Below are 24,903 nucleotides of genomic sequence, written 5' to 3'. Positions count from 1 at the left end.
TGGCATAACACTCTACGGTGCAGCCCGGATCGGTTTCGGTTCTATTGCACGTTGCTCCCTATGTCAACCCAACTTATACCAAACCCAGTACCTGAGCCGTGGGCTCCAGCCTGGATGGGATAAGGTGGGTGCAAGATAATAGCCTCTCTCAGTCTAAAAACTATTAAATATGATATTATTTAATAGCCTCTCTCAGTCCAATACAAAGTGTGCGAGAAATCAATTTTAATAAATGAAAGAAGACTACTAAACTCGTGCAGTTGTTGAGATTTCTGAAATATTTAAAGATCTAAAGTTAGAGATGCTAACTTCCTTTTCTAACTATACAGATAATGCCCATGCATGAGTCTTTTTGTAAGAGAATCTTTTCTCCCATCTGTTCTTATGGAAGCTACCAAATTTTGGTTCAGCCGCATGCTTAGAAGGCATTTTTGGCTGGGCCACTGCAAAGTTGATTTGACCAAATCGTTTGGAATATGATATAGTCGACAGCAGGAAACGACCATAAGATTCTTTGATCTAAGAAACAACAAACACCAGATTCTCAACACAAGAAGAATCTCGTTTTGTACAAGTGCTAGGTCTCAACTTTACTAATTTAATATGGAGTCCAATAGGAGATTCCAAAGTTTTGAACCATCATTTCGCAGCCAAACTTGGGATTCTGAGAAAGTTTAACCTATGCTCTTCGCAGGACACTGACAGTCATAAATATGCTCACTCTTATCCTCTCTCTGGCGTACTACATCCACTTAAAGCCTGAGATGTTATACCTTCCTCTTTATCCATATTCCATCATTGTAAATTCTTATAATACTTTGTAACTTTTTATCCCTTTAATAAATTTTAGAGGAAGCTCTTTGCTTCCTCCGTAACTTTGAGAAGAGAGAGAGAGAGAGAGAGAGAGAGAGAGAGAGAGAGAGAGAGAGAGAGAGAGAATCCTAACTAGATATGATGAAAATGAGCCAAACTTGGCCCATTTTCTTTACAATTTAAATTATACAAATTAGAAATCCATACTGGCTCCTTAAGAACTTTATGTTAGTGAATGATTTATGTAGTTCGGCTCGACAATTTGCATGTTCTGAAGTGTCTACGACATTAGTCCTATCCGAGTTTAAGCTCTGATATTTAGCTGGTTGATAAGTGAATTAAGTGAGACATAGTTAATCAGTACCATTCAACTCTAATTGGCGAGTCATAAATAAGCCCTGTACATCCAAAGGAAATAGTTGATAACTGCGATATATCAAACATTTTGTCCTTTCTTAAAGAAATACAGTGAATTCTCCATCATAGGATTGAAATCCCAAACCCCATGAAATAAACTCCCTCTATTTAAGAGGGGTGACCAACTGAACTCCAGTCGGCAAGCGATATATCAAAGCCTTGGCAAAAATTCTTTCTTATATTGAGTTGATTCCCATGACACTAAGCCATGGCTCTAGAAATATTATGTGGGTCAAATGCTTTGAGATTGACATATATATGAATTCGAGCATGAGACAATTATATATAAGTCTCGCTAGATATTCGAAATATTTCACCTTGTAAAAGATATATTTTCATCCTAGAAAGAGAAGCATATACCAAACATTCCGCCTTTTTTTGATAGGCTATGATTCACCCTGAAGGAAAAGGATGCGATACCTGTTTTCTATAGCCTCGACGTTGCTTAAGAGGAAGACTTCACCCACTGTTGCCGGTGCAACTTGACTATTTTAGCAGTTCCACCTTCCCCTCCTGGTCCTCCTAGTTTACGACCATGGCTCCCAGTTCTGGCAGAAAGAAGTGGTACAACAAATCATTGTTTTTATGGGAAAGCGAGGCCAAAGTTGAGGATAAAATATTATATGATCAGGAGAGAAAATCTGGAGAAAGGATAAACTAACAAAGACAGCAAGAACAAGTCAAGGACACCAAATCGATACAAAGGACAAATAAAAAAAAAACAATAAGTCAGCAGCTACAAGAAGAAGAAGAATATTAATTAATGATGTGTTTCCAGGATAATAAACAACTTACAATTACATCATTAAGATATTATATTCTACAAATGCCATTTGACTTCAACAAACCAAATAATAATAATAATAATGTCCACATTAGCATCTTATACGAATCATATGCTTAAAAATCTGAATTTTCTGAGATTTTCGGAACCAAATCACGTTTTTCTTCGAGACTAATTAAAGATGAGATTTGTGCCACAATTTAGGTTCAAGTCATGTGATGTTCCCCTAACCTTTTCACTAATTTGGAGCCTATTGTTTCATAGACAGAAGTTCAATAAATATTCAATACAATTGGATTTTATTTCTTTTCTTTCAGAGCAAGGCTGGTTTAGGTGCACCAAAACATTCAACAACGCTTACCTAATGCGCGCCTTGATGAAAGAAAGGCCTCGACCTTCAGAAAAATGAGCTCGCCTCATAAAATCTATGAATAGTTGGTAACACAAGGCCCTCCAAAGTGGGTATGGAGAACTCCACTACCACCCCAAATAGTAGGTGTACCCTTTTAACTAATTCCTCACTGCTTCAGTTTTAGACTTGGCCTTCACTCCAAACTTCAGAAGCATGTCTATATATACAATTCAATTCATCCATCAGGACGTAATATTGGTGACAAACTATAATCTATAAGCTAGTGGGGCATTTTGGGAAATCTATATGATAGAGCTTCCGACCATTCTAAGAAGACTGCGTTGTTCTACTCTCATGAACCTGAATGCTGCTGCCAAAAACCTGATACGTCTCTCGCGGGCACAAAGAAAAGCAAACATCCCTCTGAAGGAAGAAGGATGGGTGTGTGAGATGGAAAAGAAGGGCCAGTTCGCCATGAGGCCATGGGGGCTCAGAAGCCGATTCAACTCCGTCCTGGCTCTCTTCTTGGCACTTATCATCGTCCTTGCCGTCTTCCTCACCACGAAGGATGACGGCCGGCCTGATATCCCGATGCCTGTATTCGAGAGCTCAGCTGTGACCTGTGACTTGTTCTCAGGCCGATGGGTTTACGACAACTCGACCTACCCCTTGTACTTGGAGAAGGGGTGCAAGTTCATGTCTGACCAATCGGCATGCGAGAAGTTCGGAAGGACAAATCTAAAGTATCAAAATTGGAGGTGGCAGCCCCACGGATGCCACCTTCCAAGGTATGTCCATGGAACTATATATGTTCTTTGGTATGCATGTTAATTCTATACGCAAGGGTTTTAATTTAAATAGGTGTATAGGTGAATAGTAAATCATGATGTTTGTGGAATTGAGAAGGCTAGGGTTTTTTTTTTTTTTGTTCGGTTAAAGTTATGTTGGCATTCAAAAATTTTTAAGAAATGTCGAATTGAAATTTCTGGTGTTGAAGTAATAACTTGATGTTCTTCATAGTTGAAGTACTTTGGATGATGCACCAGCCAGTACCCCTTTCATTTAATGAAGGAAAATAAGGTTAGCAAATTGAAAGGAAAAAAAAACAGCAATTAATATTCCATAATTCTTTCTAAAGTTCGGCAAATTTTGCGTTTAAATTATTAAATAGCTAAGGATGCAGATTTCAGGATCTTCATTAGAGGCCATTTGTCACAAACAAGTATGACTAGTTTCTGTTTGTGTTTCCATCACAGTGCATATGGCACAATTATTAAATAACTAGTGTCCTAATAGTTATCCTTGTAATAACAAACATTGGCATTATCTTAAGCTTAACTAACAAACTATGATACTTAATTCCAATTTATACTATCTGCCCTCCCTTCTCATCTAAAATTATCCTAATCTTAAACAAAAACAGGTTCAATGCCACAAGACTACTGGAGAGGCTGAGGGACAAAAGAATGGCCTTTGTTGGGGACTCCCTGAATAGAAATCAATGGATTTCCATGATCTGCCTCCTGGGCGCTTCCATACCTGACCCCTCCAAGACCATGGAAACCAATGGATCTCGCATGTCCTTCAGAGTCAAGGTATTTTAGATCATTCTGTCCTTGATCTCATATTAGTATACAATATTGTTCTGGAGATCTACTTGACATTGCAGACCACACAATGTAGGAATTCAATGCAACAGTTGATTTCTACTGGTCTCCATTACTGGTGGAATCGAACTCCGACGATCCAGTGCACCACCAGATACCGGACAGGACCGTAAGGGCGCAGTCCATTGAGAAGCATGCAAGGCACTGGACTGATGCTGATATACTGGTCTTCAACTCCTATCTGTGGTGGAGGAGGGACACCATGAGGGTGTTGTAAGTACTCTGCCTCCTTTTTCGCATGATCCCCGTGTGCTTGATTGAATCTTCTCAGGTCAGGCCAATTTGTCTGACCTTGTAGTTTGAGTGGCATGCATTACTTTGAACCAGATGTGCACATCTCTGTCAAACTAATGTCAGAAACTCATCTCCATATTGCTGTCCCACTCATTCCTTGATCTATATCCAAACGTATCGAGTTTGAATTAAGCCTGCTGGAACCTGAATGGCCATCTTGATGGACTAGGTGGGGATCATTTGAGGACAAAGATGGGATCTATAAAGAGATCGAGGCTCACCGTGCCTACGAGCTGGCTCTGAAGACATGGTCTGAATGGCTTGAATTCCATGTCGACCATCGGAGGACCCAGATGTTCTTCATGAGCATGTCGCCCACGCATTTTTGGTAAGTGACACATAATTGCAACCCTACAGGTGAACTTTTAAGTTAAATCTTGTCTCTACCTGCACAAAAGCTTCAGACTTTATAACACAATGAGCTGAAAGATCCTGACGCAAAAATAATTGAAGGGAGCTAACTCATGAATTATTAAGGTTTCTGCAAGCTTATTTTGCTTAGTTCTGGCAGGGGCGAGGAATGGGGCATACCCAGCGATCAGAACTGCTACAACGAGACCGAGCCAATCACCAAAGATGGGTACTGGGGCAGAGGATCAGATGGTGAAATAATGAGAATAGCTGAGGCAACAATAGAGGGGCTCCGAGATAGAGGTGTAAGTGTACAAATACTCAACATTACTCAACTGTCGGAGTATAGGAAAGATGGCCACCCATCGATCTATAGGAAGCATTGGGAGCCATTAACCAAAGAGCAGCTTGAGAACCCCACTAGCTTTGCTGACTGCATACACTGGTGCCTCCCCGGAGTGCCTGATGTCTGGAATGAGCTGCTATATGCCTACATCTTTTCCAGATAACAAAATAAATGTTTTTTTTTTCCAAGATATATTCAGATGAAATGATTCTTTTGGAAATCACATCATCCAGATGATGAAAAGACTTCTGGTCTCTTTAAAATGAACATTTCCGTTGAAAGATTTTTTTAATAAGAAGAAGAAGATACTAAGCCCAAGGCCATGGTTCACTGGAAACTGTGCTTCTTATTCCACTTTTGTTCATAATCTAATCCAGCAAATTGTCAGAGGAGGAGGGCGACGAAGAAGACGATGCTAGGCCAAGGCACTGAAACCTATGCTCCTTATCCTATTTTTGTTGATAATCTATCCAATCCAGCAAATTGTGGGAAGAAGAAAAAGAAATTTTGGGGTTCTTATTGTCCCTGGCATCACACGGTAATATGATACTGAGCATTTAGTTTTCATCAAAAAACAGGAAGAAGAATAAGAAAGAGCAAGAAGACACTAACCATTTAGATCACAGTAACACAAGAATGCAAATCTAATTTTCCTGCCTGATCAATTTCGATAAATTGACCGAACCCCTTCATGAACTAATGTAAAAACATTACAGGTCAAGTTCTGCATACCAGAACTCATTCTCGAACCCAAATAACCAAGAGGGTTGTCCACCTGTATCAAGTGGTTTCGATATTTGACAACTTCTGCTTAACAACTACTTCTGGATATCTTACCTACATCTTGCAAGTAATTTGCAGCTCTTTGCATGATTATTAATCCATCCTGCTTCTTGAATTTCATGTCAACTACTTCAAGATTAATCAGGCAAGGAGAAATTATTGGATGGTTAAGAAAAATAATTAACTAGGACATATTAGTCGCTGAATAAAATCTTATATGGACTTTTGTGGCGAATTTGGCGATAGTTCTGGTTTGAAAATCCATTCTACAGATTACCATGGTAGCTTGTAGTCAAATTCTCCAATAACCATTGTGTAGTAGAGCTTCAGAGAAGTCATGTTGAAATTTTTATCAAAGTTACAAGTATGACTGTTGATTTGGAACCCTTTTTCAGTGTCAATCTTAAAATAGTACAAAATAAGACATAAGATATATTGCTTCCTTATCACTTATGTATCCAGTACATCAAGTTCTATACATGTACAAAGAAGAGAGAATTTGCAGTAGAACCCAAATAAATTCCCCATTTGCTTCCATATCTGATTTCAAGTTTCATTTGGAAGTATGTATACACTGTGTGAGTTTATGTCTTCATATATGAAATGAGAATTCATGATTAACTTCCCCCTGCAGCTTTATGTCCATGTTTTGCCATACATAATGCCAAAGATGAAGAGGACACAGATCTAGAATTCAATAGAAAGGCTTCATAAGAACAAAATGATTATTGAACAAAATCAAGATTAGTTTCAGATATTATTTCAAACACTCGAGCACATTTAGACTGATGTAAGATCATGTCGTATGGGAAGCTTTGTACATACCAAGATTGATGCATAAAAAGATCTCATGCAAAAACATCTCAAGTATCATTTGAAATTTCAGCTGCAATGTTTTGCTATCGTTATTGTGATCTGAAACTTACATATACAACAGGTACCAAATACAAATTGTGCAAGATTTGTACAGTATTACCAAGAGAAAGGTAATTTTGGTGCAATGAGATCCTTGAAATCACTACCTCCCATCATATCAACTCCACCCGGTCCTTATCCCTCCTTCCCTATACCACATGCATGCACTCTAACCTCTAAGAGTTGCATCTCCATCAACTTATCAGTAGTGTGATAGTAGCAGTTCAAACACCAAGTTTTTGATAAAATCATAAAATACACATTAGAAATTCGCATTATGTATTTTAAGGATTGTGGGTCACTAATCACTCATTATTGCATTGGTAGCTTGAGATTGTATCAGATAGCCCAATTAATCCCATAATAATCCAGAACTTAACGAGGTAATCATGGGCGTGACACTTACAGATGTGAATGTCGGCTACAGAGATGGGTAAACGCCATTAAGTTTTTTAATTAGGTCGCCATCATAGAGTTTTGCAACTTCACAATCATCCACAAAACTCGTAGCTAAAACCGGTTAATCTGCAGATTGATTTACTTCTCTGTTTTTTCTTTTTAGTAAGTGATTTGCTTCTCTTAATGATATTCTACTTCCTACTCCGAACAAAAAATCCATGCCTCTATCTTTAGGTTTCTTACCAGCAAGGTACGCCATCTCAATACCGATCCCTCTACTGGTGCCACCCTATCACTATGTCAACATGCCCTCCGTATCATGTACCAGTATCAAACCGATACAATACGATACGCTCCATACTATTTGGTTCAGTGTGGTATGGCGTACCTTGCTTGCCAGTTTAGACATTTCCAACAAAATGATGCAAACAACTACTAGCACCAAGTCTTACAAAAATAATGGAGAGAGAGAGAGAGAGAGAGAGAGAGAGAGAGAGAGATGTGATACCATCTTTAGGTCCTTTGTTACCAAATATCATAGATTTTCAAGTATAACGTAAACATTGTTATAGTTATTCTCAACAAAAACATACAGATAAGCATGAGTGCATGAAATTGTGAGTATCAAATCTAAGTTTAACATTTCTACTGGAAAATGTGTGCACTTTCAAAATTCTCTACTAAAATTGGCAGATAAGGTCGAATTGAACTTCTGAAAATATAAAAGTACAAACATAATATGATCTCATATCTGATATGTAGATAGAAAGCATTAAAGAAAGAAAAGCAAAATGGATTTCTCATACCTTCTGCCATAGTGCATGTTCTCATAGATAATCCATGACTTCAAGTTCATCGAACAAGTAACTTTGGTTCCTCAACACCCTTGCTTTATTATCTTTAATTTCTAGAACCTGGTTGATCAAAATTGAGAGTTAGTGGAAATTAAAGCCCCAAAATTCACTATTTTGAAATTATAACTAAACAAGGAACAACAAAACTAACGGACACCTCAAGATATTGGAATCACTGTATGCAATAACATGTAGAATATCAAACAAATGAAACAACATATCACATTAATATCTTGCCTCTGACAGGAGGTAAATTTTGTCTTTTTGCTCACAGATTTTGGGTTTCAAGATCAATTGGAAATTCCTCATCACTTCCAATCACCTATGGCAGATCTTGATAGTTCAAAAACTACATTCCAGAAGGATAAGGATCCAACTCAGGTTGGTGATCACATACAATCATAGTCGAGGACTCAAGGTTTTAATTTTCGGCTGAGGTCGAACCAAAACTGACCCCCTGTTTCAGGTTTCAGTTAATTTCAACCATAAACAGTTCTAGTCCAGCTTTCGTGGTTTTCATAAACTGCAGCATGGAGGATTTGCACATGGGCCTATCACAATAAAGTTATATACTGGGAAATGATAACAACCGGGCTCCAAATAGAGTACAGCAGGGTCAATGTTGTTGGGATTTTTAATGTAACTCAGAGTTCTAACTAAAGGTCATGTGCATCTTTGGTGAGTTAGAACATTCAATTTTTCCAGAAAGATACATCACAGACATCACTAGCCATAAGAAGAACAATATCCAATTTAACTACCCAGAAGATGGATATACCATGCAAGAACTGAATGGCATGCTTGAGTGACTTTTATCTTTACCAAGCAGAAACTTTACCTCTGGTCTTGAATTAAGGACTCCACTTGACATGCCAACATCAATACACCATATTCTCTGATTATATCTACTGCAGAACATGAAGGAGGAACATTTTGAGCAAAAAAGCAACTGTATAATCAAGTTTCATGGAAAGAAATATTGCAGGTCTTGCTTCCAGGTTGGCTCATTTAAATAAACCATATTTCCACAAGAATAATTTATACCAATTAACACCGTTAAACTGTGGAGTATGACCGACCACCATCCCCTTAGCTCCTACAGCTTGTAATGCCTCTTCCACAATGGAGGAAATCTAGAAAGAACATAAACTATTTCAGAAAATACCATCCAGAACTTATACATCGTGGATTCGATAAGTATTTCAGGTCACTTTGCTTCTATACTATGAGATTACTTGCCTGCCAAGATTGGTATTTTCTGTCTGCAGAATCTCTTGAATATAAGCGATTCCAAACAACACTATCATAACCTCTGGTAGCTATAAAAGGAATTTCAGGACTATAATCATCATCTTCACTGAACCCTTGCATCCAATGAGATACTTCTTTGTTCATCCTCTCTATACCATATGCAACTGCATGTATAAAACCACAAAATATAAGTGATAAGTAGAAATATTGAGTATTTCTTCTAAATCCAGTGGATGTCAAGATGTCCTTCAAACAATGATAACAAAAGCATAAAATTCTAGTGTTTAAATTCTACGTAAAATATAAAGGAGAGAAATGAGATATAGATTACCATATCATTACTCAATAGAACAATTGTTTTAGGCAGTAGGGTTAACAATATCTAACTAGTTTATTCATATGTTGGCTAAGTCTCCGACCCTGAAAGATCCTTTTCAGTTAAGGATGTTGGTTGATTAACATCAAGCAGCTGCAATTAATGCTGATTACATGAAGTGGCTCCTTGATTGAAGTGATACATAATTTTAAGGGTCGCCACACTATCATAACAGACTTGGTAATTCAAGGTTCTAAAAACAGTAAGCAACATATGGGTACCACATAAATACCTGGAGAGAAGATCATAGTTGGCTATCAAACTTAGCCACTAAGAATCACTGCTTTCTCATCGGAGTAATATGATGACTATCATAATAATATTTTTCCTAATCAATATTGAATATATCGTAGGGGATGAATACTATTCATTTTCTCCTCCAATGGAGAGATGAAGCTGGTCTGTTGTATAGATTGCTAGTGAAGTTTATGACACACCTCAATTCTAACTGAAAGTAGATAAAATCTAATAAAAAATTTATAAATAAAAGAAAATTTTTGATCATGCTAAGAGGATCAAACCTCCTAACCACTTTAAGGGTAATTAACATCCTTAACTAGTTATGTCTACTTTATTCTTTTCAAGACTTTGTTATAATACTCCAATTTGACTAGCCACATGCATATTTCAACAAGAAAACTAAGGATATGACATCCTTAGCCGTATGGGGAACCTTATCAGCTTTATCACTAGTATAACATACCAGCTCTGAAAACAGTAATCTGGAATATTTAAGGAAAAAATCTATAGAATTACATTTTTAAACATCTATAACCCTGTCTCCTTAAGACAACCATTGTCCAAAGGCTGTTTAATTCTCTGTGGGTCTTATAAAAACAGATATCCACAGGACCTGGTTATGTGTGAAACAGATTTTACGAAAAAAAAAGGGAGGTAGTTGTTTTTCATAAAAATCAATTATCAGGTTTAATGACATGTCAATTTTCCAAACAAGTTTAGATAGTTAAGATTTTCATGATAAAAGCATCCAATATACACCTCAAGAACCAGGAAGAACTACCTATCACAATTACAGCAGGATCCCTTATTTAGTCCCTTTTTTTCTGAGGTGAATGGGCCATCCAGTTATTAAAGGAAGTTAACTTAATTAAGTTTTTGACCCATATCCATAGGCATCAAGCAATTGATAGAAGAGATTGCTTCTTTTCCACTAGAACAACATCTCACATCTGTCACCACACCCACCTACATCTTTTTGGTAGTCAATGCATCCGTCACCACCCACCCATATCCTTACTACCCATCAAATTATATATCAAGTTGTTTGAGAATATGTTATATTTACACCAAAACTGGAGAGCACTTTTTTCTCTCTCTTCATACGTGTCTACGTGGAAAATTATCGTCAATTGATATAGTGCCTGGTATGAAACCAATATTGGCTCCTCGAGATCTTTACTGATCACTTATTTGAGTGCTTTGTAACCAGTCTCTTCTTTTTTATTCCAAAAACCTCTCCCATAATTTGCATTGCTCATAAGTTTAATACTTCATTTTTCAATGCTTAGGATAAGTCCCAACAAAAATACTAAAAAATAAAATAAAGTTGGTAAAATGAAATAGATAACTGATTTGTAACAGGTCTAACTACAAAATGAATTGATATGCAACTCATGTAGGTTGTAAAATCTGATAATGCTTAAAACTTCAAGCCCAGCTTACACCATCAAAGACAAATTTACACTGAAAAATAAAGTTCAGTTTCATAAAAATCCTTTCAGCAAGAAGCATGGAACCCCATGTCCAACTATGTATATGCATGGTTTGAGGTCTCATCCAGAACTCCCAATTTCAACCACAACCAATCTGAAACTAGGCTTAGCTTTAAAGTTTTGAACAAGTCGAACTTATGGCCCAAACTTTAACGTACATATAGGTGTCTTGTTCCAATTTATAGTGTATCTTCATTTCCATAAATGCCACAGCATTTTCTTCAGACTAGACACAGCCTTTGCAAGTTTTGAGAAGATTTAGAAGCACCGAAATGCAAGACTCCAAAGAGATTATGAGGGAAGGGTTTTTTTTTTGGCATAGGTCTGGTTATCTTAAAGATCAGATTTTGTAGGCATCACTATTATCATGTCTTAAATTGTAAAGTATATAATACACTATAAACATGATATTTCGAACATTTTATTTTCAAAAAACAATTTTTCAATTGCTAACTGCAAAATTACCAAAACGATACATTTAATAATCCAAAACAATATAGTGCAAAATCTAATAATCCAATTTATTTTTCATGATGAAAATATTTCTTTATTGTTTTACTTTTCTTAATTTGATCTAATAGATTTTTTGAATTTCTTCATAATTTTCAATAAAGCAGCCAAAACCTATACTTATCTGTTCCTATCGAAGTCGCTACCAAAACCAAGCTTTTGTACATTGTTAGATGTAACTCATTATAAATGTATGAAGGTCTATATTATTGAAAATTTCTTTAAAATGCTTGCTGCTTTAAAAATGACGAGCATAAGTCAGTTTTGAACAAGAAGAGCTTTTCTTAATAAACATTAGATATTCATTATATACAACTTTACCATGATGAGGAAGAAGGCCACCATGACAAAAAATCCAATCATCAACCTTAAGGACAACTGCATGTTGAGCTAGTTCACAAGCCAAAGGACCCCCTGGTCTTAAAAGTGTTGATCTAGCGATAATCCCCTTCTGCCTCTGTTGTAATATTTTCAGAAATCTGTCAGCATAATGAGGAAAACTTTTAGAAAGAAAACTAATGTTCAACATGCCCTTTTACACGATGTGTCAAAGTCAAGCCATTAGGATATTTAGTGCACATAGCATCTACAGACATAGGCATACACATGACCTATTATATAAGCCACATTTACTTATAGAGTCATTAATGAGTTTACCAATATAGAGGCCCAACTGTTATATCAAAATATTAACTGAGGAAATTGTGAGAACATTGATCTGATAGACTCTATATATGGAGGTTTGCTAGTATAAAAGAAATTTGCAAGAAGGAAATGCAATGCTAAGGTTTGAATCAAGAAAAAAGAGTAAAGACAAATGTTGTAATTTTGCACGCACATTATACAGGTACAAATAAGATGATTATGCCACAAAGGAGCACTTTAATAAAAATACAAGATATTATCTACTACTTCAACCTATGGATAGAAACCTTTATTTTCTCTACATTTTCATGAGCACAACAGAAAATTTATGAGAAGTTAAGCTGTATGTTAATCAGATTCTGTTGCCTAGTAGGCAGCCCAAGAGGGGGGGGGGGGGGGGGGGTGAACTGGGGCTTAATTAAAAATATGGAAATTCAATTTGTGCTTAATCTAAAGTGATAGTTAACGATATGAGGACAATGAGACAATAGAAAAGCAAAGCACAAAGACACAGGATTTATAGTGGTTCGGAGCTACCCTTGCTCCTACGTCCACTCCCCAAGTTCTACTTGAGATTTTCACTATAATCCTAGAATTACAGCACGGTTGTTTTACAAGCTCACAACCTACCTTGTTGTTTTCACGAGATCACAACGAAATCGGTCGATTTTCACAGGCTCACCAATTAGAACCAATCCGACTGTTTTCACGGGCTCACAATCCAACCCAGTTGGTTTTCCCCAGATTACCAACTACAACCTAAACCCTTCTGATTCAATCCCTTGATTTGAATCAAGCACCCAAATATGAGAATAAATGTATAAGTACAAGCTTCTAAGAAAGCAGATAAAATAGTTTAAATGAATAAGGGAAAAGAAGCTTCTCAGATGATTTTAGCCAATCGAGACGCTGCTTCTTTTCTTCTGGATCGTTTTCCAGATCAAACAGCAATGAAGGATCTTTCTATTATGGCTCAGGTGTGGAGAAAGAATGGATTCTCAACAAAGACTTGCTTTTTTCCGATTTTTCTTTGAATATCCTTTGAGCCCTTGTTTCAAACTGATTTGCTTTCCCTCTTGTTTGGATTTTTCGTTCTTATTTTTGTTTCACTCTGAATGGGTCTTTTTATAGCTTAGTTTTGAAAAAACTAGCCGTTTTGTCGCGCCTGTCATTTCTGACAAAAGGATCCGTTGAAGCTGGAGACGTCTCGCCCATCCAGGAGTCGACTCGACTAAAGTGGGAGACGTCTCGTATGAGTCTGGAGTCGGCTCTTGCTGGGAATCCTTCTGTCAGGTTATCGATCAACTTTTCGTTGGAGTCGGCTCGCGTGGTTCGGGAGTCGTCTCGCATCTTCGTCCGCCGAAAACAAGTTTTCTGTCTTTGTCTGAGAGAAACGTCCCGTACTAGTGAAGAGGCGACTCGTGCTTCGTCCGCGGGATAGGAGATGACTCACGCTTGACTCGAGTCGACTCGCGCTTTGCGACCAGAAATACCTCTTTCTGTCTTTTTGAGAGAGTCGACTCACGCTTGGTGGAGACAGCTCGAAGGTGTGCCAATATTCTATGCTTGTGCCGAAGTCGACTCGAACTTCCTGGAGTCGACTCGAACTCTGAAAAATGCTTGAGTGGTTCCAAAGCTTGACTCTAAGATCCATGAACCATTTCTAAGTTATTCTTTTGAAGTTGTAGCATCGTTATCCTGAAGATACTTGTTTAAAACTGTTAGTCCAACAAAGAATACACCCTCAATGTTTTGGCACATCAAAACCAAGTTAGGGATTAATCAATTACTCAGCAGATTCTTTGGCTTGTACTAAAGTACCCACAGCCAGCACGTAGACATAGAAACCTATATGACACATGGGTATCGGTACACAAGGGGAAATTATGAGAATCAAAGGATAAGACAGACATGCACCCCTACCCTACACTCTTATGGTCATATTCAAGTCCATGAAACATTTTATCTGACTCTAAACCAACCAGTTGCCTGCAATACGTGTCAATGTTGAGAGAGGAACTCTGAATCCTAAACCAAAAGAGTCTACTAATGTGTGCTATAGTTTTACCAAGTCAAACAGACCTCCATGGCTCTCATATCCAACACATTAAATTTGCAACTTCTGTCAACATAGCTGCCACATCGAGAGAGAGGAGTTCCGCTACCTTTTCATATTATGAAAACCACATGATAGTAGAGGTACTAATTGGATATCAGGTTACTTGTTTTGGCATACTACTTGAAATCAGGGCCACTAGGAAAAAAACACGTTGCAGGTAGACTTTGTGGAGGCACATCTGATATTTCATATTATTAAGTAAAACATAGTCAATAAATAGATATTACATATAGTAACATTTTGACAACAACAAAAAAAATGCCAAGAATTTTCTCTACTTTCTAAGGGGAAAAAAGAAAAAGAGAATGATGTCATGGAACTTCAAAATTCCTAAAACACTTTCAAAAAATAATAATAATAATAAATGCCAGATATGGATCACAAATTAAATGCTCAGGAAATGAATACCCATTCAAGACAACAGTTCATGTAATTCAGCATGACCAGACATACATACAGGTGCAAATAGCCAATAACAATATAAACAACAAAGTACATATGCAGTTTCATGTGCACATGCAATGGAAATGTATATATGCCCTATACATATGATCTTATCTTCTTTGACAAAAGGTCTCATGGTAAACTTTAAAATTTTTAAAGGAATTCATTAAAATGGTAATCATATAAAGATAGAGTTAAAAAAATAGCAAATAACAAAATTCATAAAACAATTTACAGAGCGACGTTTCAATGGAGATACCATGACTTGTGTGAAGTGATGGTAAAAGAGCTTTGAACTTCTAGATTAAGGAAATAAAAGGGCAGTATAGAAAAACATTCTAGGTCCATACCTTCATAAGATTCCAAGGGTTCCAATAATTTTGGGACATTCTGCGATTCTCTTTCCACCTTTCACAAACATTGATCCACCCAACAAAAGCATCTTTCCAGTTGCCTTCGTGTTCATTCAAGTATTCTAGGAAGTCTATGCACTCATCAAATGCCCCATGGTCAACATATCTAAAATCGCCCTCAACATTCATGGTTTCATGATTTCCATTCACCTACCACAAATTAGACAATGCTTCATGTCCAAAATACATTAGATGTTGTACTAGATAAAAACATGCCTTTGACTACATCAGATATTTGAAAAATACTGAGGGCTTGTTTGGATATTTCCATAGGATTGGGCTGAAAATTCCGTAGGAATCAAGCTTGTTGGACCATCTAGCTTGCATTTTCTAAGAGCCTATTTAAACCCAACCCAGATCCTAGCTTTTGAGCTGCAAGAAAAAAAAAGGACTCATGGAGATTGTTTATTTCTTCCCACAAGATTTAGGTTGGGTGGTGTTTGGTTGATACATGGTCATGCTTAAATGGACGACCCAATCCACAAATCCTATATGATTTTCAACCCAATCCTATAGGAATATTACAACAGGCCCTAAGTGTTTTTGTGATGCCACATGGTAGAGACAAATAAACACAATATATTAAAAGGGAGAAGTGAAGTTAAAGTTCTGTTTCTTATAATGAAAATTTAAAGGAACATATATTTAGGTTATTGGAATCAGAGATGACCCATTTAAGACACACCTAAACCTTCAGGCTTTTGCATCCAGCTTACTATTTTATTCCAGCCAGAAAATGAGAGATCACAATTAAGCAGCTGCCAAGCAAAACTAAAACATCCATATCCATACTTGATACTTTGGCATATGAAAATGTGCTCAAAATAACGAACCAGGGTAGACAAGCATGATGCTCTAAAGTCTTAAAATTTCAAATTCAACTAAAATATGGATGTTGAGGCAGATACAGACATTTTGCTTTCCCAACATAATGAAAATTAATACAAGTGAAGTACAATTCTCCAAAGATAGGCAAGAGATTGCTAAAATAATCTTCTCCAATAGGTATAACACTTTTTGAAGGTATCAGGTCTAGGAAATATCACCTCCATTGCTCTCATGTTTTGCTCTTCCATTCTTTCTCCCTTCCTTATTTTCTCCCTTCATAGGCACAATGTTCATGAACTTCCTTTCTACACAATTAGGAAAAGTAATTTGCAGTATCTTTGCACTTGATACACTTGTTTTGTTGCCCATGTTTTCCTACTTTCTTTGTCCTGACATAATCATGCTAGATGATCATGCACTTACTATCCGTGTTCTCTATGTCTTTAGTGAAATAGCAAGTCAATAACTAAACATTTCACTTTGTACATGTATGTGTATTTTCCTTTGCAAACAAAAACATAGGAACATATGGAAAATCCCAACTGTTTCACTGACTGGTTGTTTTTGTTAACCCATGTTGCAAAATCAACTATATAACAAGAGAAAAAGTTAAAGTTAATCATCATATTTTATATAGCAAAAGCACACTAACCATGGATGAATCTCACATATTGTCATGCTTGAGCATATAAAAAGCCTCACAAAGAAAATAGATACACTAGCCACTATATGAATAATAGTCAAATAATTTGAGAAGTGACAAAAATAAATAAAAAATGGCTACATAACAATTGCATATCATGTAATAAGGTACATTGGAAAATCCTTCAAAGTACGATATCTAAGAAAAATCATGAAATCTTGATTTCAAAGCAGACCAGACCTGAAAGACTGCACCACCATCAGATTTTGCCTGAATATTTAGTGATCGTAGTAAAGATAGGATAGCTATTTCGTCTTCACCTCGATCAAGGATATCTCCAAGTTGAACCAATATCTACGAGAAAAAAGGCATGCATTGCTTTCTTCAAGATTGAATTTACTGAGAGAAATTCTTCCCAAGAAAATCCCAAAGAAAAAAATTAACTTTAAGTTCAAAATTGCATGGCTTGAGCATACTTTGATGCATGAGAAACATAAACAAAGGAAAATGATATTGATGAATTGTGAAAATGATAACCAAAAAGGAGACAAAAATTTGAAAATAAAAGAGGACAAATAATTTGATATTAGAGACAATAATTGATCTTTTTTCTTAGAAATATATTCCAGTCGCTAATAATAAAATATTTCATAATATGTAAGAACCAAACTTAATTTTTTAACTTCATCGCTTGGAGATCTTAATCCATATTCAGTCTAAAGATTTTTCTGAGATCCTAATGTAAGACTGAAAATTGTTTCTCATAAGAAAAACAAACTTTAGTGGCCAGAACCTAAGCCTTTCTCTCTCTAACTCATCCTTTCTCCTTGCTTAGCTTCTTAATCCATTAGTTTGTTCCACCACAAAACATGGTTCCCCTCTTTTGTGTGAGCTCCAGCAGAACTGACGCCCTCTCGCCTCCTACCAATTAGATACAAAGAAATAATTCTCTTCCATGAATGTAGAAATGTATTTTCTCTTTCTTTTCTATTTTGATTTGGATTAAAAAACTAAATCCAAAGCTTTGTGTACTAGATTAGGCTTTTGCTATGGTACTCCAAAGGGCATTTTTGTCCTTCTACCACTGCCCTATCCCTAGCCGTCTGATTCAACGTGGACTATTTGGATTTGTCCATTGGCAACCGATTGTAGCCGGTTATGTGCATGGCTGGCATAGTAATATTTCAAACTTCACAATAATTTTACTATTGAAACAAGTGGTACGTCTGGTAATTATTTCGAACTTCAAGGGCTTTTTTCCAACATCTCTCCTCCTCAACCCTGATGCCTGCCTTTGTACCAGAGAGAGAGAGTAGTGGCAATGCCACAGCAACAGCGAGCTCGATGATGAAGGAAGGGCAAGGACCCTAACGGAGGAGGGGGTGTTAGGGGGTCGTCTTCAGGTTGCGGGCCAGCTGCCATCAAGAGAGGAGAAAGAGGAGGGGGGGAGTTGGGTCGTCACTGATGACAGGGGAGGGGGGCTCGGTCATCGCCAAGGGAAGAGGAGGAGAGGGGGCTCGATCGTGGCCAAGGAGGAAGAGAAATGGGGATGGGCTGGGTCATCGTTGAGGGGTTGGGTCGTCGCTGAGGGCAAGGAAGAGGCCAAGGAGGGGGGCATTAGGTCATCGATTGGCTGGGTGTTGGAGGACATAACGTTAGCCACCTCAACCACAAGGGCGTGGATGCCGTAGGCATGGTGGCCGCCAACAATCTCAATGCAGGCAATGTAGTCGGCAGGCTCATCAGGGTTGGCAGCAGTGGTGGCAGAGAGACAAGGAGTGGAGATGCTATGAGGGAAGTTAGGGATGGCTTGAGGAGGAGGGCGGAGGAGGGGAGATTAGGGTCAAGGAGGGCCGCATCAGGGTGGGGGAAGGAGCAAAGGCGGCACTAGCAATTCCAGATGGGGGGCTTGAAATCATGGCAGTGACGATGGCTGTTGGAGATGGTCTGAGGTGGTGGGAGGAGTTGGTAGGCATATATGAGTTACCTTAGGGGTTGGGACTATGAGCGTACACCGCAAACGAGGAAAAGGCTGGGTCATCGCCGCCACAGAAGGGGGCTAGGTCAAGAGGGTGAGGTCTGTGGTGGGTGGGAGACCATGGCTTGGTCGTTGCTGTCATAAACAAGAAAGAGGCTGAGGAGGAGGAGGAGAGGTGGGGGACGGCGACAAGTTGGTGCAAGCGGCCCACACTATTCAGAAAAATAATAACTAATAAGGGAGGTTGTCGAACTATAGTTAACCTACTGCTTGTCAAGAACAAAATTTCCTACGTACCCTCATGAAATGAATGGTCAAGATATCTCTTACTTTTTAATAAAATAATATTAAAGAGTACCATAGCAAAACTCTTACTACTATCATTACTATCTTACCTTCTATTTCCAATTTTCTTTTAGGGCCTGTTTGGTTGTAAGGAAAATACTGTCCACTGACCTTCTTTTTCTTGGAAAATCTAGTTCTACAACAGTTTGTTTCAACATAAAATTGACAAATTTGGAAAGCTTATTTCTAAGACTTTGGATAAATTGGATTTCTCCATGGAAAAGAAATTTTTTTCCAAAAACAGAATTAAGCTTTCCAAATTTGTCAATTTTCTATTGAAACAAATTGATGGAGAACTATATTTTCCAAGAAAAAGTTCAGCGGACAGTGTTCCTTGCAGCCAAACAACCCCTTAAAATATTCACATCCGAAATCTTTTGCCTCTCTATCTAATGTCACCAAACTCTATATTTTAGCTTTCTCTTGTATTCTTCCTGTTGTTTTATCGCTTTTTTGCCTTGTTCAAAATGTTTAGCCACCAACCTGCAGCTCTCCATACTAAATTCTCTCATACATCCTTGATCCTACTACTGACCCACCCTAACTTTTATTACCCAATAATAATCACTGGAATTTATGGTTGATGTATCTGCTGCAATGCTAGAAATATCAAACTGATTCTAGACACGACATTTTTGGGACATTTTGTCTAGTGTGATATACTTGATAATTTGAATAGAACAAGACTCCGAATTTCTGTAACCATATTCTCTCAAGTTGGCACCATAAGATTTAAGTAGCCGCATCCGCCTTGTAACAGAACATAGACATTTGCATCCTTTAGAAAATATAATGTCGTAATGGTAGTTCTGTGGTCATAAAAACCTTAAAAATGAATATGCCATGATCTTCAAGACTTGTTTAGCCTTTTACACACTCTAAAAGTTCAAAAATAAATGGTTTCACGTGCATATTTTAAATATGAAAAAAACTATATCAGAATCACATGAAAGTAAGGCCACATACTGTCTCTCCACCAATCCACAAATCTTGACCATCTGGGCTCAAAACACCAGCCAATTCAAGCGCACATCTTGTTTGAGCAAGGTCCCCATGTAGATCACCAACTGAAATTCAGAAGAACAATCTTCATAGAAATGTCAAATAAAACAAAATGAACATGAATAAGAATTGTACATACTAGAAAAAAATGAAATACAAGAAGCTAAGTACCAAAGGAAAACGAGCAATGTCAATGAACGTGGCATGTAATTTCTTTTTCAAAGAATAGCATGCACGTGAAACCAAAGAATAGCATGCAGCCCTGCCTCCAACATATATATGTAAAGAAATTCAAGAATAACAAAAACACATACATCATTTTTGATAGGAATAAGGTGCTTGAAAAGCTCATTATGCTGAATAGTGCAAATAAAAATAGTGTATAGATCTTACAGAAACTGTAACCAACAATAAAAATCATATATATTTTTTGTTTTCTTTTTGCATTATGTCAGTGTGTATGACACACATCTCCAACCCTTACATGGCTAGAAACATCAAGCTCTCACAGAGAAATAACATAACTTGTTACCATCTTTTTGTTGTGTACAAAAACATTTTCGTTCTATCATTTCCGAAAAGTCAATAAACTAGGTGGATATGCAAAAGATATTTTGTTGTTCCCAATTACTTGGACATGTATTTAAAAATATATATATATATATATTGTGATATTTCATTTCGTACTGCATTTTCAACTATATATTGCAATGGGAAGAAGTTCCATCCTTTATAATCGAAAAGAAAAGTCTAAGTAGTTTTTCAAACCAGAGATGAGTCTTTTCATTTTTTCTCTTGTTTAACTCTCCCAATTCTCATTTTTCTCTTCTTTAACTCTTCCCAAGTCCCAATTATCTTGATACCTGTCAAGATAAGAATCTTCGTTTAAAGTGAAAGTAAAATTTCCCTTTTAAGAGTTGCTATGCTGTAAATAGGAGACGCATATTCTGTATATTGGACCAAGAGTAATGGCAAAATTTATATCATTTTCAAAATTGCTGCATAAGGTTATAGTTATTTAAAGTAATGTACATCCTTCCCATAAAAAAAGAACAAAATTAACCAACCTAAATGAAGACAAATTCTTGAGCTAAATGCATTCACACTTGCAGCCACCAAGCCATCTAGACAACCCTCAAATTTAACCCACCAAAACTGATCAAGTAAATTTAGCTATTAAACCAAGAGGTAGATCAGAAGGAAATATTTGGATTTGCCAAATATCAAGCACTTGAATTAAACACTAAACCAAATTATAGCAATGAAAAATCAAAGTAAAATATATTAAGAAATGGCATCTGCTAATGTGTAACAGCTCAACCAAATAAACCACAGAAATAACTAACAATTTTGAAAATGCACATGAATGAAAGAAAGGAACAGTCAAGTTACCAGCAACAATTCGGCGACCAGGGGCAGAGACAAATGTTGGAGGATTGCCAGTGACCACAATCGGTTTAAGGACTCCATTGACATGAGAACAATCAGCTGCCTTCTGGTGTTTAGAAGGAGGTACAGGCAAGGAGTTGAGAGAAAAGGCAGCCATTTTTGTTGCTGACCCTTCCCTACAGCCTCTCACAAAGCTCCGTCTTCTATATACTGGTGCTGTTATACTTTGCGCGGCAATCTCAGCCAAACGTTTGGGATGAGTTGAGGTCCCATCACCGTGTGTGAGCTTACCTCCGTCGCTTGACGTCATCCGAGTCAATTACGGAGCACGAGACTCACCTTGTTTCATTTTTGAGAAAGCCATCCTTTTTTTCTTCTTTTTCTCCATTTTTCTTCTTGAACCCGGATAAACAAAGGCAACATTGGACGCTGCAATTATGCTCATTAATAATTAACATCGGCTTAGAATTAATTAGATAACAACCATTAACAACCTTTCAGTATTTATCACGAAGATCGAAGTAATGCAATAAAAAGCCATAAATTCAAGAAAAAGGCATATATTCACCTCTATCAGCAATCCGAAAACTCTGCTCTCATAAGAAAAAGGGGGAAACAATGAAGCAATCGACAGAAAAATCGTTCTCTTTTGGACTTCTCACGGAAAAAACTAAAGAAAAATTCACTTAAAATGAAGAACATTCAAGAAAAAACTATCTTTTCACCTCTTTCTGCAAAATAAGAACAGACTAAGCGAGTGGAGGGAAAAAAGATTCATTCTTCTTCTAGGAGCCGAAAAGATCCATTCTTTATAAGATTTATCACAGGAAACCTATAGAAAATAATTAAGGGGAAAAAAGTACTTCAAAAAAAAGTAAAGAAAAAAAAACAATCGATACGCTTCTGTCGCCTGTCGGCAATCTCCCCTCCCATAAGAAGAGATGAAGAAACAATTAATTAAAGAAAAAATCCATCAACAATTGACTACGGAAACATCAAGAAACAAATTAGTTTAAAAAAGAAAAAGAAAAGAAAATGAAGGGAATTCAAGAAAACGCTATCGATTCACCTCCTTCGGCAATCTCCCCTCTCGCAACAACAGGCGGAGCGAATCAAGCTCTCCCTCACCGGAAACGGACCTCGTGGCGCCGCCTGGAGATCGGAACGATGCCGCCATCTCCTCCACTGTCAAGAAGCCTCGTTGATGCCGCAAGAACTTGCGAGAAGACGAGATTGCTTCAATGGCATCGGAATAACAGGACAAGAGAATGTGAAGCTTTTCTCGTTTGAAGAGGGAACCTAGGGTTTACCCCGGCCCTTCCAGCGGACGGTCGGAGCGAATTTCGGCAATCGGAGGGCCTCGGAACTCCGGGAACAGGGCTTGCCTGTAGATATAGTACTACGGCCAGTTTCGCTGCACTTGTACGGTAATCTTGAAGCGGCATACAAAAGATCATATGGTCCAGCTTTGTCAGCGCGTTTTTAAGATGCCAACAGCCGAGCGTTCCTCATCAAGATTCGTGCACTTACTTCCAGCACATGGATTGCGCTTTTTTTCCAATAATTATATATATATATATATATATGTGTGTGTGTGTGTGTGAGAGAGAGAGAGAGAGAGAGAGAGAGATAGAGATTTAAAAGAAAAAAAGCTTCGTGCACTTTTCCCCTCAAAAAAAAACCACAAACAAGCAAACGGTTTGATTTTGAACATTGAAATAAGAAAGAAATGATTAGTTCCATAGCATCAAAGCACCCAAAGAAGAGAAGTTATCATAAGACATTTGTAACATAAAACTTTTTTGATAAAGATTAGCGTAAATTAATTTCCGACCCTCCCCATAACTACAGTATAACGCTAAATCCCTGTAGACCCAGACCAAGCTTTTCGGTCCAAAATTATCAGTTCTTAATAGAGGTTTGTTTTATGTTTTTTTTTCCCGAAGATGCCCTTTCGTTGCCGTTAAGGTTTAAAACGTGGAATCAGTTGGGAAATCGACCGTAAACAAGGGATATGGTTCGAATTCTTCTTCCCCTATTGGGAGTGAGGCAAAGGAATGTTAGATATTATAGGTGAAGAGATGAAGAAACTGATTGTTTCTTATTTGTGAGTTACCGAAAATTCAGATTTCTCTTTATTTGTCATGGCTTCAAAAAAAACAAGTGGACCTGTTTTCATGGCTATTTGTTCTTATAGTGGCGAAGTTCTTATTATTTCCATCTCCGAAGACACAAATCTCGATCAAATTTACAAAAAAATAGTGAAAAAGTAAAGACATCTTTCTGATACAATGGTAGAGGTTACATATTTTATTCCAAACAAGTTTAGAGAATCAATTGGAAAGCTAAATTGAGATGGTTTGACACATCTATGTCACCTTGCACAAAATTCTGAAGTCTATTTCATTGCCAATAGAGCTTCTATGAGCTAAGAGAAGGTATTTTGGACTGTTGAGTTCCACCAGACTTGAATCCAGGAGATAGGCAGTAGGTTACCTTTTGTCGAGTTGCAATTGGCAGTAGGCTACCTTCCTCCTCCTGCCTAAAAAATGATAAATGAGATGATTTGTTTATAAGTTCATCAGTTAAAACATCAAGATTCATTATGAAAACTAACTAATCGATGAGTGGGATTAAATAAAGCTTTTGTTTTTTATGCCTGAGGAATAAAAGTACCAAACTTATTTAACCAATGTTCGTGATTTTTGTCAATTATTTGTTGTAGTGCATTAATATTGTATGCATTTAATGCAATGGAATTAAAGTATTCATGATTCCCGAGAAGAACCCGTCCGGGAATTATAAATGAAGGGAATTAATTAGACATCAAGGAAGTTTCATTACTTGCATAGAAAACTAACAAACGATGAGTGGGATTAAATAAAGCTTTTGTTTTTCATGTCTGAGGAATAAAAATATCAAACTTATTTAACCAATGCTCATGATTTTGTCAATTATTTGTTGTAGTACCTTAATGCTGTACCTATTTAATGCTATGAAATTAAAATATTCATGATTCCAGGGAAGAACGCGTCCATGAATTATAAATGAAGGGAATTAATTAGACATAAAGGAACTTTCATTACTTGCATAGGTATTCCACCTACCCAACATGGAATGGTGTAGGAAAAATCATAAGCGGTAGAATATTTTATAGGACAAAATTCTTATTTTATTATAATTTTTAAGCATTTATTTTTTTAAAAAAATTAAAAGTTAAATAAAAATAAGACTCTTGTTACTAACGAAATC

At 37.1% G+C, this 24,903-nt stretch overlaps 2 protein-coding genes across 7 annotated transcripts; one reads left to right on the top strand and one right to left on the bottom strand.

Annotated features, from left to right (window-relative positions):
- Positions 1-1,588: 1,588 nt before the first annotated feature.
- Positions 1,589-23,049, bottom strand: SLP1 (Calcineurin-like metallo-phosphoesterase superfamily protein). 6 transcript variants are annotated; one of them, XM_039124941.3, is made up of 11 exons: positions 22,721-23,049; positions 21,655-22,080; positions 20,227-20,327; positions 17,178-17,291; positions 15,404-15,616; positions 12,167-12,302; positions 9,215-9,390; positions 9,020-9,108; positions 8,814-8,883; positions 7,928-8,035; positions 1,589-1,778 (listed from the first exon to the last, which is right to left on the bottom strand). In XM_039124941.3, exons 2-10 carry the CDS (start codon positions 21,959-21,961, stop codon positions 7,949-7,951), a joined length of 1,293 nt encoding a protein of 430 aa, XP_038980869.1. In that variant the 5' UTR covers positions 21,962-22,080; positions 22,721-23,049; the 3' UTR covers positions 1,589-1,778; positions 7,928-7,948. The 6 variants fall into 6 exon arrangements, with proteins under 6 accessions (XP_038980869.1, XP_038980868.1, XP_088559587.1 ...); XM_039124940.3 differs by lacking the exon at positions 1,589-1,778 and adding an exon at positions 6,119-6,494; XM_088703461.2 differs by lacking the exon at positions 1,589-1,778 and adding an exon at positions 6,119-6,494 and having other exon boundaries at positions 21,655-22,043; positions 22,721-23,008.
- On the top strand, positions 2,616-5,361 carry LOC103714365 (protein trichome birefringence-like 34). Its single transcript, XM_008801577.6, has 5 exons — positions 2,616-3,154; positions 3,790-3,961; positions 4,050-4,246; positions 4,497-4,655; positions 4,839-5,361. The coding sequence occupies exons 1-5, from the start codon at positions 2,673-2,675 to the stop codon at positions 5,185-5,187; spliced, it is 1,359 nt and encodes a 452-aa protein (XP_008799799.5). The 5' UTR covers positions 2,616-2,672; the 3' UTR covers positions 5,188-5,361.
- Positions 23,050-24,903: the final 1,854 nt, after the last annotated feature.

The sequence above is a fragment of the Phoenix dactylifera genome, chromosome 8, assembly GCF_051530095.1.
Source record: "Phoenix dactylifera cultivar Ajwa chromosome 8, Ajwa_hap1_PhDact_Kaust_v1.1, whole genome shotgun sequence".
Lineage (NCBI taxonomy): Eukaryota > Viridiplantae > Streptophyta > Magnoliopsida > Arecales > Arecaceae > Phoenix > Phoenix dactylifera.
Note: the sequence above shows the minus strand (reverse complement) of the source record. Positions and strands in the feature narration are given on the sequence as shown.